Source organism: Bombina bombina, chromosome 3, assembly GCF_027579735.1.
Source record: "Bombina bombina isolate aBomBom1 chromosome 3, aBomBom1.pri, whole genome shotgun sequence".
Lineage (NCBI taxonomy): Eukaryota > Metazoa > Chordata > Amphibia > Anura > Bombinatoridae > Bombina > Bombina bombina.
In genome coordinates, this window is record NC_069501.1 from 1,115,676,352 (window position 1) to 1,115,691,385 (window position 15,034).

The following is a 15,034-nucleotide window of genomic DNA, read 5'->3' on the forward strand; positions in this document are numbered from 1 at the left end:
CCAATGCTTATTACCATGCAACAATTGACGGCTGTAATGGATAACTCCATAGCAAATATTTTATCCAAAATGCCTGCATATCAGAGAAAGCGCGATTGCTCTGTTTTAAACACTGAAGAGCAGGAGGGCGCTGATGATAATTGTTCTGTCATACCCTCACACCAATCTGAAGGGGCCATGAGGGAGGTTTTGTCAGATGGGGAAATTTCAGATTCAGAAAAAAATTCTCAACAGGCTGAACCTGATGTTGTGACATTTAAATTTAAATTAGGACATCTCCGCGCACTGCTTAAGGAGGTGTTATCTACTCTGGATGATTGTGACAACTTGGTCATTCCAGAAAAATTATGCAAGATGGACAAGTTCCTAGAGGTTCCGGTGCACCCCGACGCTTTTCCTATACCCAAGCGGGTGGCGGACATAGTGAATAAGGAGTGGGAGAAACCCGGCATACCTTTTGTTCCCCCTCCTATATTTAAGAAATTATTTCCTATGGTCGACCCCAGAAAGGACTTACAGCAGACAGTCCCTAAGGTCGAGGGGGCAGTTTCTACTCTAAACAAGCGCACTACTATTCCTATCGAAGATAGTTGTACTTTCAAAGATCCTATGGATAAAAAATTGGAAGGTTTGCTTAAAAATATTTTTGTACAGCAAGGTTACCTTCTACAACCCATTTCGTGCATTGTTCCTGTCACTACAGCAGCGTGGTTCTGGTTCGAGGAACTAGAAAAGTCGCTCAGTAGAGAGGTTATGGACAGAGTTCACGCACTTAAGTTGGCTAACTATTTTATTTTAGATGCCGCTTTGCAATTAGCTAGATTAGCGGCGAAAAATTCAGGGTTTGCAATTGTGGCGCGCAGAGCGCTTTGGCTAAAGTCTTGGTCAGCGGATGTATCATCCAAGACAAAATTGCTTGACATACCCTTCAAGGGTAAAACTCTCTTTGGACCAGAATTGAAAGAGATTATCTCAGACATCACTGGGGGAAAGGGCCACGCCCTCCCACAAGATAGGCCTTTCAAGGCCAAGAATAAGTCTAATTTTCGTTCCTTTCGTAATTTCAGGAACGGACCGGCCTCTAATTCTGCATCCTCTAAGCAAGAGGGTAATGCCTCACAGTCCAAACCAGCCTGGAAACCGATGCAAGGCTGGAACAAGGGTAAGCAGACCAAGAAGCCTGCTACCGCTAACAAAACAGCATGAAGGAGTAGCCCCCGATCCGGGACCAGATCTAGTGGGGGGCAGACTTTCTCTCTTTGCTCAGGCTTGGGCAAGAGATGTTCAGGATCCCTGGACGCTAGAAATAGTTTCTCAGGGTTATCTTCTGGAATTCAAGGAACTACCCCCAAGGGGAAGGTTCCACATGTCTCACTTATCCTCAAACCAAATAAAGAGACAGGCGTTCTTACATTGTGTAGAAGACCTGCTAAAGATGGGAGTGATACACCCAGTTCCAATGACGGAACAAGGATTGGGATTTTACTCAAATCTGTTCGTAGTTCCCAAAAAAGAGGGAACCTTCAGACCAATTCTGGATTTAAAGATCCTAAACAAATTTCTCAGGGTACCATCGTTCAAAATTCTATTTAGAAGCTACAAAAGATTTCACACAAACATCTTCTCTGTTTGTCGTCTATTCTGGTAAAAGGAGAGGTCAGAAAGCGACTTCTACCTCTCTTTCCTTTTGGCTTAAAAGCATCATCCGATTGGCTTACGAGACTTCCGGACGGCAGCCTCCTGAAAGAATCACAGCTCACTCCACTAGGGCTGTGGCTTCCACATGGGCCTTCAAGAACGAGGCTTCTGTTGATCTGATATGTAAGGCAGCGACTTGGTCTTCACTGCACACTTTTGCCAAATTTTACAAATTTGATACTTTTGCTTCTTCGGAGGCTGTTTTTGGGAGAAAGGTTTTGCAAGCCGTGGTGCCTTCCGTTTAGGTAACCTGATTTGCTCCCTCCCTTCATCCGTGTCCTAAAGCTTTGGTATTGGTTCCCACAAGTAAGGATGACGCCGTGGACCGGACACACCAATGTTGGAGAAAACAGAATTTATGCTTACCTGATAAATTACTTTCTCCAACGGTGTGTCCGGTCCACGACCCGCCCTGGTTTTTTAATCAGGTCTGATTAATTATTTTCTCTAACTACAGTCACCACGGTACCATATGGTTTCTCCTATATTTTTCCTCCTGTCCGTCGGTCGAATGACTGGGGTGGGCGGAGCCTAGGAGGGACTATATGGCCAGCTTTGCTGGGACTCTTTGCCATTTCCTGTTGGGGAAGAGATATTCCCACAAGTAAGGATGACGCCGTGGACCGGACACACCGTTGGAGAAAGTAATTTATCAGGTAAGCATAAATTCTGTTTTTATTCAATCGCTTGGAGCCGGTCTGGGTATTTTTTCATGTTTTGGATCCATCCACAGAGTTACATTTATTTTGTGGCATTCACACATAGCCATGAGCTATCGTTTTAAAGGGACCGTGTTCCCCATGACTTGTTATACCAGCTGCAGCTTATAAAATGTATGAGAAATTGCTCAATTATGCTTCTTTTTGCAAATTAAATATCTGGATTTGCTCTTTGAAACCACAACTTATCAAAATAGGCTAAGCTTGCAGAGAGACCAGATCTCTGTCTCTGTAAAATACATAGAAAGAACAATTGAAAATGAACATTTCAGAGCTTTAGCTCTTCCACCTCCCACTGTGAGTGTAGTTTCTTCTGCTGGTTGTGATTACATAGTTTTAATAGCCTATACCCAGGTATATAAACTTTCAGTATAGGTAAAAATACTACAGAATAAACAGCTATATATAAAGGCAAAGGAGCTATTTGTAAATAATTTAATAAACTCCGGCAGGTAAAATGGATCATTGTGAACAAATTAAAGGAGATTTTTTTTGAGTAAACTGTCCCTTTAAGTCTGTGTGAGGGGAGGGGCATGAGTTTGCCCTTTAAGGCTGTTTGTGTGCATGCTATGAGCTGCCTTTTTAAGACTTTAAAGCGGTTTGTATTGTGAGAGTGCTGTGATCTGTCCCTCTAAGACTGTGTGCTGCATATTTAGCGTGGCCTATCTAAATCCCTTTAACCCCTTCACACCGTTATGATATTCCATGCTGCCTAACAGCGCTGAGCCTAAACTCAGTAGGACGGCATGGAACGTCTTACCTTATGTGAATGTCCTGCAGCCTCCCCTTTGACGCAAGCTAGAACTGGACTGGGGGGCGTGCCTAGAAGCGTAGGCAGTTTCCCATGATCCGTTTCTAGCCTTTAAATCATGTGATTGCGTTGATGATTACATTTTTACATTTCCAACTGCAATACTGTGATGCCGGCACAAAGGGGTTAAGGCTGTGTGAGTCATGTGTGTGCCCCAGTACCTTAAAGTGATAGTAAACTTTCCCTTTTTTCTTAACAGATCCGAATGTTAGTGATAGTTTAGATGGAGTTTAATTTGTCATTTGTAATGAAGATGTGCTATAACTTACATTTAATGTAGAGCTAAAATTAAAAGTCTCTGTGCTCTGGCTGCCCACTTCAAAAGTAATTATTATGTTTAACTACCGGTTTGAACTCTTCTCCAATCAGCATTCTAGCCCTACGGCACTTTTTTTGTAGCTACAGCACAGATTGGAGAATATTTCAAACTATTAGCTCAACAAAAATATTACTTTGAACTGGGCAGCCAGAGTGCAGGGAATTTGAATTTACCCGCTACAAAAAAAGTAAGTTACAGCACATCTTCATTACAACTAAAGAGTTAAACTATCTAAAATATTGCTAACTTTCCAGATCTGTTTAGACAAAGGGGAAAGTTACTATCACTTTAAGGACTGAGTGCATTGTGTGAGTGTGTCCGTGCCTTTAAGACTGTGCAAGTGTAATGTGATCTGTGCCATTAACTCTGTGTGCGTTGTGTTTGTGCACCTGTACCATTAAAACTGTGTGCGTGTGGTGTGAGCTGCCCCTTTAAAGAGTTTGTGTGTGTCTATCACTTTAAGACTGAATGCTCCTTTAAGGCTTTGTGCAATTGGGTGTGCTTATAAGCATGTATGTCTATCCTTTAAAGACTGTGCATGGTGTGAGCTGTTCCTTTAAGGCTGTGTGCATGTGGTGCAAGTTGTCCCTTTAAAGGCTGTGAGTGCTCTGTGTGTGTGTCTCTTTAAGGCTGTGTGCATTGCATGCAGATGCACACTGTTATCGCTCCCTTTAAGACTGTGTGTGTGGTGTGAGATAACCCACTAAAGGTTGTGTGTGCCTGCCCCTTTAAGACTTTGTGAGCAGGTGTCGAGCTGCCCTTTAAGGTTGCGCTGTGTGAACATGACTGTGATCTGTCACTTTAAAGGGATAGTAAACACCAAAAATGTTATGGTTTAAAAATATAGATAATCCCTTTATTTACCATTCACCATAACCAACCCTGTTATATTAATATACTTTTACCTCTGTAATTACCTTGTATCTAAGCATCTGTGAGAGACATGGTGGCGGTGTTGGAATCTTACTGTCCCCTTCCTGCTCCTATCAGCACCTCCATCCTCATCCATCTCTCTCCTTCTCCTCCTTTGAAGTCCATTGCATCCGCATTTTCTCCCCCCTCTCCCTCAAGGTGGCAGTTATCTATCGCCCCCCTGGACCAACCTCCCAATTCCTCGACAACTTTGCTGCCTGGCTTTCTCACTTTCTCTCTACAAATACACCTGCTCTAATCTTAGGGGACTTCAACATCCCCATTGATAACCCATCTACCCCTGCTGTCTCTAAACTTCTCTCACTCACAAACTCCTTTAGTCTTTCACAATCCACCCTATTCCCTACTCACCGTGACGGACACTCTCTTGATCTGGTATTCTCCTACCTCTGCTCCCCTTCTGATGTCACCTATCGCCCATTTCCCATCTCAGACCACCATCTGCTCACCTATAATCTCAATGTACAGGCTAAACCTATTTCTACCCACCGCCTCCGCACCTGTAGAAATCTACACACTGTGGATCCTCTCCAACTTTCTAACCTTATTCAAAAACGCCTTCCCCACACTTCCATGGTATCCTGCCCTGACCTTGCTACAAACCACTATAACAATACTCTTTCCTCTGCACTCGACACCCTTGCTCCTCCACAAATACGCAAAACCCCACGTCGTCAGCTCCAGCCCTTGCACTCTCAGCAAACACGCTATCTACAAAAATGCTCCCGTGTTGCTGAACGTGCCTGGAGGAAATCCCGCTCTGAACACTATTTCCTACACTATAAGTTCATTCTTTATTCTTACTCGTCTGCCCTTCACTTAGCCAAGCAAAACTACTTCTCTTCTCTCATATCTTCTCACTCCTCAAACCCTAAACGTCTCTTCTCCACTTTCAACACTCTCCTCTATCCACCTGCACCACCCTCCTCATCTGACTTTAGTGCTCAAGACTTGGCAGATTACTTTTTTCAACAAAACACTTACATCAGAAGCAACATCCCACCACAAGACTGCAACCTTTCAACTGCGCCCCCAGTCACCCCCTCCAACACTCTCAGTACCTTCCCCCCAACCACTGAGAATGAAGTAAGCTCCCTAATATCTTCCTCACACCTCACTACATGCCCCCTTGACCCTATCCCTTCACATCTAATACCCTCTCTGTCCTCTACCCTCACCCCAGCTCTTACTCACATATTCAACCGATCCCTTACTACTGGTTCATATCCATCATCCTTCAAACATGCAAAGGTCACCCCCATCCTCAAAAAATCCTCCCTCGACCCCAATTCTCCTGCAAACTACCGCCCCATATCACTACTTCCGCTAGCTTCTAAAGTCCTGGAAAAAACTAGTTTTCGATCGCCTAACACACTTCCTATCCTCCAACTCACTGCTTGACCCCCTGCAATCTGGCTTCCGTCCCCAACACTCAACTGAGACTGTCCTCACCAAGGTTACTAACGATCTTCTTTCTGCTAAAAACAATGGCCACTATTCTATACTTATCTTACTTGACCTGTCTGCTGCCTTTGACACTGTTGACCATCCTCTCCTCTTACGGACTCTCAGCTCCCTTGGGCTCTGTGACATTGCCCTCTCCTGGATCCACTCTTATCTCTCTAATAGGTCCTTTTCTGTCTCATTTGCTGGTGACTCATCCTCTCCACTGCCTCTGTCTGTTGGAGTACCTCAAGGCTCTGTTCTAGGCCCTCTACTCTTCTTTATTTATACTTCCTCGCTGGGTCAACTTATTAGTAGCTATGGCTTCAACTATCACCTCTATGCTGATGATACTCAGATTTACCTATCCACCCCTGCACTCTCTCCGTCTGTCCTTTCCCACATCAGCAGCTGCATATCTGGCATTTCTTCCTGGATGGCCTCTCACCACCTAAAAATCAACATGTCCAAGACTGAGCTTCTTCTAATCCCCCCAACTAATTCTACTCCAGTTTCTAACTTTACTATCACTGTCGGTGACACCACTATCTCCCCATCACCCCAAGTCCGCTGCCTTGAAGTTACACTCGACTCCAATCTGTCCTTCATACCCCACATCCAATCGCTCTCTTCATCCTGTCGCAACCACCTACGCAATATCTCCAAAATTCGTCCTTTTCTGAGCGCTGAAACTACTAAACAGCTAATCCATTCCCTAGTAATTTCCCGGCTTGACTACTGTAACAACCTACTAACTGGCCTTCCTCTCTCCCGCCTCTGACCCCTTCAATCCATCCTAAATGCCTCTGCTAGGTTAATCCACCTCTCCCGACGCTCTGTATCTGCCGCACCCCTCTGTGAGTCCCTTCACTGGCTCCCCATTCACTGCAGCCCCCCCATACCTGTCCTCACTCATCAACAAATATACTCCAGCCCGTCCCCTAAGATCCAACAACGATCTACTCCTTGCCTCTTCTACCATCACCTCCTCTCATGCTAGACTACAGGACTTCTCTCGTGCGGCACCAACCCTCTGGAACGCACTTCCTCGTGCTGTCAGACTTTCCCCCAACCTCTCCTCCTTTAAACGCTCCCTAAAGACCTTCTTGTTCAGGGAAGCCTATAACCAAATCAGTAGCTAATGAATACCACTTGCCTAATAGTTGCCCTCATCTAACTTCACACTAACATCATTCCCACCTTTGCAGTCCCCACCTCCTGTTTCTCACCCTCCTACCCATTTAGATTGTAAGTTCCCACGGGAACAGGGCTCCCAATTCCTCCTGTATTTGTTTGTTAAATTTTGTCTGGTGTCTCATATTGTACTGTCCTTTTATCTTTGTTACCTATGAACAGTGCTGCGGAATCTGTTGGTGCTTTATAAATAAAGAATTATAATAATAATAATCTGTAGACTGCCTCCTTATCTCAGATCTTTTGACAGACTTGCATTTCAGGCAATTAGTACTGACTTAAATAACTCCACGTGCGTGAGCACAATGTTATTTATATGAAACACATGAACTAACGCCCTCTAGCTGTGAAAAACTGTCAAATGCATTAAGATAAGAGACGGCCTTCAAGGGCTTAGAAATTAGCATATGAGCCTACCTAGTTTTAGCTTTCAACTAAGAATAACAAGAGAACAAAGCAAATTTGATTATTAAAGTAAATTAGAAAGTTGTTTAAAACTACATGCCCTATCTGAATCACGAAAGTTTAATTTGGACTTCATTATCCCTTTAAGACAGCGCATCCCTTTAAAGCTTTGTGCATTTGAGTGTGCTTAAAAGCCTATGTGCCTGCCCCTTAAAGACTGTGCATGGTATGAGCTGTTCCTTTAAGGATGTGTGCATGTGGTGCAAGTTGTCGCTTTAAATGGACACGAAACCCCAAAATTTTCATTCATGATTTGGATAGAACATACAATTTTAAACAACTCTCCAATTTATTTCTATTATCAAATGTACTTCATTCTCTTGTTATCCTTTGTTGAAGGAGCAGCATTACACTACTGGCAGCAAGATGAACACATCTAGTTAGCCAATCACAAGAGACAAATGTGTGCAGGCACCAATCAGCAGCTACCTCCCACTAGTGCAGGATATGTGCGTATTCTTTTTCAGCAAGGGATACCAAGAGAACAAAGTACATTTGAAAATAGAAGTGAATTTAAGAGTCTTAAAATAACATGCTTTATCTGATTCTTGCATGCTTCCTTTTGACTTTCCTATCCCTTTAAAGACTAGGAGTGCTCTGTGTGTGTATGTGCCCCTGTCCCTTTAAGGCTGCGTGCATTGGTGCGGATGAATACTATTATTGCTCCCTTTAAGACTGTGCATGTGGTGTGAGTTTACTCACTAAAGGTTGTGTGTGTGCTCCTTTGAAGAATGTGTGAGCAGGTGCTGAGCTGCCCTTTAAGGTTGTGCTGTGTGAACATTAATGTGTGAGTCGCGTGCAGATGCATACTATAATCACTCCCTTTAAAACTGTGCGTGCAGTGAACATTTACCCACTAAAGGTTGTGTGTGCCTGCCCCTTTAAGACTGTGTGAGCAGGTACTGAGCTGCCCTTTAAGGTTGCACTGTGTGAACATTACTGTGATCTGTCCCTTTAAGACTACGTGTGTGTGGTGAAAGTTGTTGCTTTAAAGGCTGAGTGCGCTGTGTTTGTCCCTTTAAGACAGAGCATCTCTTTAAGGCTCTGTGCGGATGCATACTGTTATTGCTCCCTTTAAAACTATGTGTGTGGTGTGAGTTTACCCACTAAAGGTTGTGTGTGTGCCCCTTTAAGACTAAGTGAGCAGGTGCTGAGCTGCCCTTTAAGGTTGTGCTGTGTGAACATTACTGTGTGTGTTGTGTGCAGATGCATACTATAATCACTCCCTTTAAAACTGTGCGTGTGGTGTGAGTTTACCCACTAAAGGCTGTGTGTGGCTGCCCCTTTAAGTCTGTGTGAGCAGGTGCTGAGCTGCCCTTTAAGGTTGCGCTGTGTGAACATTACTGTGATCTATCCCTTTAAGACTGCGTGTGTGTGTGTGGTGCAAGTTATCTTTTTATAGGCTGATTGCTGTGTGCGTGCACAGCCCCTGTCTCTTTAAGACAAAGCGTCCCTTTAAGGCTGTGTGCGGATGCATCATGCATACTGTTTGTTATTGCTCCCTAATACTGTTCTGTGGGACTTTATTTTCTCAGCAGTTTGCACAGTAGGCACTGACAGGGCTAAGTGTACAGTAAACAGCTACAAATGTATAAAAACCTGCAGAAATTTATAAAAAGCTGAGGGTTTCCTACAATGTATCCAAGTCTTAGTCTATGGGGAAAACAGGGACTTTATAAAATCTGTCTCTGTTCCTGAAGACACAGCCACTGCAGAATTGTAGATATCCCTCATCTGAACCCCCCATAACAATTACTGAAGTAAAATAATGCTGTATGGCCAAGAAAACAACTTATAACTAAACTCATATAAATGACATTATCTGCAACACGAGCATTATGGTAATACAGCAGGTTGTACTGAATAAGTAGCACACGGTCGTATAACACTAACGGCAGTCTGTTCCTCCCAAGGAAACCTTTGTGTTTAGGCTTTTGTTGCATCCATAGCAACGCTGCAAACACAGCAGGGTACTTGTCAAGCAGAATAACCACGAAATCAGCATACAACTGAAATCTGATGCACAAGAAGAGGTCGCTTCTCACAACTAAACCAAACGACTGATACAACAAGGGCTATAAGTCTCATAAAACCGTATATATATAAACACCGTTACACACCAGCAGCTGTGACACTGACCCCTGGAGATTCTAGAGAACGGGGCAAGGGATACAGGACGTTGTAGTTCAGTTAAGTACCAATCCACTCAAATCATGTGAGAAAGGGGGTAGACTGGACTACAAGTACCATGATGCTCAGTGGCAACTGGATTCACTATACTCCTGTTAGCACTCCCTGTCTTGTTGTGTTGGAGGCAGCAATTGCCAGTCGAGTCTGACCCCCACAAAACAGAGGTGAGCAGAAAGGAAATACTGATGTAGGATTGTACATTGCTCAATTTATTTTAATTAGACATGACTATAACACAGTACAACTGTCAAATTGTCCATGATGATGAAAAGGATGCATGAGGATTATGGGAGGTTTAGCTCTTTGTTGCTAAGCAAGTAGTCAAATAATCCTGCAACCCATTAAATAATCCTGCAACCCATCAAATAAATATTATTGTTAAATGTCCTCAAAAGGGAAACATTCAATAATACATTATTATTCTTTATCAACTAGTATGATTAAAATTAAAGTTTGATGTATGTAAAGCAAAATGTGTACTCTAAAAATACAATTTGTAGAAAGACACTGTCATCAAAAGCACTGCTTAGAAAAATATAGTCAAAACATTACATATTTTAAAAAAAACAGCATCATTGTATGTATAACATGAAAATCTACAGACTCCTGCTTGATTCAGACACTGCATTTTGGGTTACAGGGACTGATCCCCCACTGAGAAATTTTCTACTAATGAAACAGAGATGCAAATCAAAACATACTGATATATATATAATTGATTTAATTTCTCTTTTGTTTTTAGAAGTGCACAGTGTGCTACTTTTTGTATTTCTGTCATGATTATTATAATAGTTTATTTGTAAAACAATGCCAAATTATGTAACAATGAGCAAGCGTACAGGAATCAGTCAGTAATAGTTTTTTATTTTTGGTTTAACATTGGCCCCATCTAGTTAACTAGGTATAAATAACCTATTATTTTAAACCTATTTAGCCAGATGTTTTTTTTTTTTTTTTTTAAATAAATTTAAATAAAGTTTCTTTCTTTCTTCTCAGGGTGTGTCAGAATGAATTTGGCTGAGATATGTGATAATGCCAAAAAAGGCAGAGAGTATGCGCTTCTTGGAAATTATGATTCTTCAATGGTTTATTATCAGGGTGTGATCCAACAAATTCAAAGACACTTTCAGACTATTCGCGATCCTGCTGTAAAGGTCAAATGGCAACAGGTAAAATATTTGCTTATTGTTACAGTGTTTTAACGCTGTTGTTTTACAGTAGTTATGTCTGACCAAATACTGTGTATGAATAATTCTGTAATATGTGTTTTAGATTTTAATGAAATATTAAGGTAAATAAAAATTTCTGAATACCCTTACGACACATACTAGCTTAGAGATTCTTAAACTTTTTTTTCACATAGGACTCTTTTCTCCAACATTGGTGTGTCCGGTCCACGGCGTCATCCTTACTTGTGGGATATTCTCTTCCCCAACAGGAAATGGCAAAGAGTCCCAGCAAAGCTGGCCATATAGTCCCTCCTAGGCTCCGCCCACCCCAGTCATTCTCTTTGCCGTTGCACAGGCAACATCTCCACGGAGATGGTTAAGAGTTTTTTGGTGTTTAAATGTAGTTTTTATTCTTCTATCAAGTGTTTGTTATTTTAAAATAGTGCTGGTATGTACTACTTACTCTGAAACAGAAAAGGATGAAGATTTCTGTTTGTGAGAGGAAGATGATTTTAGCAGACAGTAACTAAAATCGATTGCTGTTTCCACATAGGACTGTTGAGATGAAGTAACTTCAGTTGGGGGAAGCAGTTAGCAGACTTTTCTGCTTAAGGTATGACTAGCCATATTTCTAACAAGACGATGTAATGCTGGAAGGCTGTCATTTCCCCTCATGGGGACCGGTAAGCCATTTTCTTAGTCAAACAAACAGAATAAAGGGCTTATTATGGGCTAAAAAACTGGTAGACATTTTTATGGGCTAAATCGATTGCTTTATTTGGGCATTTTATTCATATTTATGCTGACAATTTGCATTTATAAACTTGGGGAACGTTTATTAAACGGCAGGCACTGTGTTAGACACCTTTTCCAGTCAGGGGGCCTTCTTAGTTGTAGACTGAGCCTCATTTTCGCGCCATTACTGCGCAGTTGTTTTTTGAGAGCAGGGCATGCAGATGCATGTGTGAGGATCTAAAAATTGCTGGAAAAGCTTATAGAATTGGGTCTCAGCAAAGACTATAGCTGGGACTGTATAGGGGTTAAATTTATAAACGGCTCCGGTTCCGTTATTTTAAGGATTAAAGCTCTGAAATTTGGTAATTTTTGAACAATTCCTTCATACTTTTTCACATATTCAGTAATAAAGTGTTTTCTGTTTAAAATTTAAAGAGACAGTAACGGTTTTGTTTTAAAACGTTTTTTGTGCTTTGTTGACAAGTTTAAGCCTGTTTAACATATCTGTACCTTCAGATAAGCTATGTTCTATATGTATGAAAGCCAATGTGTCTCCCCATTTAAATTTATGTGATAATTGTGTCATAGCGTCCAAACAAAGTAAGGACAGTACTGCCACAGATAATGAAATTGCCCAAGATGATTCCTCAGATGAGGGGAATAAACATGATACTACATCATCTCCTACTGTGTCTACACCAGTTTTGCCCATGCAGGAGGCCCCTAGTACATCTAGTGCGCCAATGCTTATTACCATGCAACAATTAACGGCTGTAATGGATAACTCCATAGCAAATATTTTATCCAAAATGCCTACTTATCAGAGAAAGCGCGATTGCTCTGTTTTAAACACTGAAGAGCAGGAGGGCGCTGATGATATTTGTTCTGTTATACCCTCACACCAATCTGAAGGGGCCATGAGGGAGGTTTTGTCAGATGGAGAAATTTCAGATTCAGGAAAAATTTCTCAACAAGCTGAACCTGATGTTGTGACATTTAAATTTAAATTAGAACATCTCCGCGCACTGCTTAAGGAGGTGTTATCTACTCTGGATGATTGTGACAACTTGGTCATTCCAGAGAAATTATGCAAGATGGACAAGTTCCTAGAGGTTCCGGTGCACCCCGACGCTTTTCCTATACCCAAGCGGGTGGCGGACATAGTAAATAAGGAGTGGGAAAAGCCCGGCATACCTTTTGTCCCCCCCCCTATATTTAAGAAATTATTTCCTATGGTCGACCCCAGAAAGGACTTATGGCAGACAGTCCCTAAGGTCGAGGGGGCAGTTTCTACTCTAAACAAACGCACTACTATTCCTATCGAAGATAGTTGTGCTTTCAAAGATCCTATGGATAAAAAATTGGAAGGTTTGCTTAAAAAGATTTTTGTACAGCAAGGTTACCTTCTACAACCAATTTTGTGCATTGTTCCTGTCACTACAGCAGCGTGGTTCTGGTTCGAGGAACTAGAAAAGTCGCTCAGTAGAGAGACTCCATATGAGGAGGTTATGGACAGAGTTCACGCACTTAAATTGGCTAACTCTTTTATTTTAGATGCCGCTTTGCAATTAGCTAGATTAGCGGTGAAAAATTCAGGGTTTGCTATCGTGGCGCGCAGAGCGCTTTGGCTAAAGTCTTGGTCAGCGGATGTGTCATCCAAGACAAAATTGCTTAACATCCCTTTCAAAGGTAAAACTCTATTTGGACCAGAATTGAAAGAGATTATTTCAGACATCACTGGGGGAAAGGGCCACGCCCTTCCACAAGATAGGTCTTTCAAGGCTAAAAATAAGTCTAATTTTCGTTCCTTTCGCAATTTCAGGAACGGACCGGCCTCTAATTCTGCATCCTCTAAGCAAGAGGGTAATGCCTCACAACCCAAACCAGCCTGGAAACCGATGCAAGGCTGGAACAAGGGTAAGCAGGCCAAGAAGCCTGCCGCTGCTAACAAAACAGCATGAAGGAGTAGCCCCCGATCCGGGACCGGATCTAGTGGGGGGCAGACTCTCTCTCTTTGCTCAGGCTTGGGCAAGAGATGTTCAGGATCCCTGGGCGCTAGAAATAGTTTCTCAAGGTTATCTCCTGGAATTCAAGGAACTACCCCCAAGGGGAAGGTTCCACGTGTCTCATTTATCCTCAAACCAAATAAAGAGACAGGCATTCTTACATTGTGTAGAAGACCTGTTAAAGATGGGAGTGATACACCCAGTTCCAATAAAGGAACAAGGAATGGGATTTTATTCCAATCTGTTCGTAGTTCCCAAAAAAGAGGGAACTTTCAGACCAATTTTGGATTTGAAAATCCTAAACAAATTTCTCAGAGTACCATCGTTCAAGATGGAAACCATTCGAACGATTCTACCCACTATCCAGGAAAGTCAATTTATGACTACCGTGGATCTAAAGGATGCGTACCTACATATTCCTATCCACAAAGAACATCATCAGTTCCTAAGGTTCGCTTTTCTGGACAAGCATTACCAGTTTGTGGCCCTCCCATTCGGGTTAGCCACTGCAGGGACGACGCTAATACAAGCGTCGTCCCTGTCAAAAGCAAAGGCTCATACAGACATCGTTCTAGCCTTTCTCAGATCTCACGGATGGAAGGTGAACATAGAAAAAAGTTCTCTGTCTCCGTCGACAAGAGTTCCCTTCTTGGGAACAATAATAGATTCCTTAGAAATGAGGATTTTTCTGACAGAGGTCAGAAAATCAAAACTTCTAAGCTCTTGTCAAGTGCTTCATTCTGTTCCTCGTCCTTCCATAGCGCAGTGCATGGAAGTAGTAGGGTTGATGGTTGCAGCAATGGACATAGTTCCTTTTGCACGAATTCATCTAAGACCATTACAACTGTGCATGCTCAAACAGTGGAATGGGGACTATACAGACTTGTCTCCAATGATTCAAGTAGATCAGAAGACCAGAGATTCACTCCGTTGGTGGCTGACCCTGGACCATCTGTCCCAGGGAATGAGCTTCCGCAGACCAGAGTGGGTCATTGTCACGACCGACGCCAGTCTAGTGGGCTGGGGCGCGGTCTGGGAATCCCTGAAAGCTCAGGGTCTATGGTCTCGGGAAGAGTCTCTTCTCCCGATAAACATTCTGGAACTGAGAGCGATATTCAATGCTCTCAGGGCTTGGCCTCAGCTAGCAAAGGCCAGATTCATAAGGTTCCAATCAGACAACATGACGACCGTTGCGTATATCAATCATCAGGGGGGAACAAGGAGTTCCCTGGCGATGAAAGAAGTGACCAAAATAATTCAATGGGCGGAGGATCACTCCTGCCACCTGTCTGCGATCCACATCCCAGGTGTGGAAAACTGGGAGGCGGATTTTCTGAGTCGTCAGACATTCC

The 15,034-nt window shown here is 42.6% G+C and overlaps 1 protein-coding gene across 1 annotated transcript in view; it reads left to right on the plus strand.

Annotated features, from left to right (window-relative positions):
* Positions 1 to 9,876: 9,876 nt before the first annotated feature.
* Positions 9,877 to 15,034, plus strand: part of KATNAL1 (katanin catalytic subunit A1 like 1) — a 216,334-nt gene continuing 211,176 nt past the window's right edge. The window contains exons 1-2 of the mRNA XM_053708475.1: positions 9,877 to 9,936; positions 10,769 to 10,941. Coding sequence (XP_053564450.1) covers positions 10,780 to 10,941 — 162 coding nt within the window. The 5' untranslated portion in view covers positions 9,877 to 9,936; positions 10,769 to 10,779. The remainder of the gene's footprint in view (positions 9,937 to 10,768; positions 10,942 to 15,034) is intronic.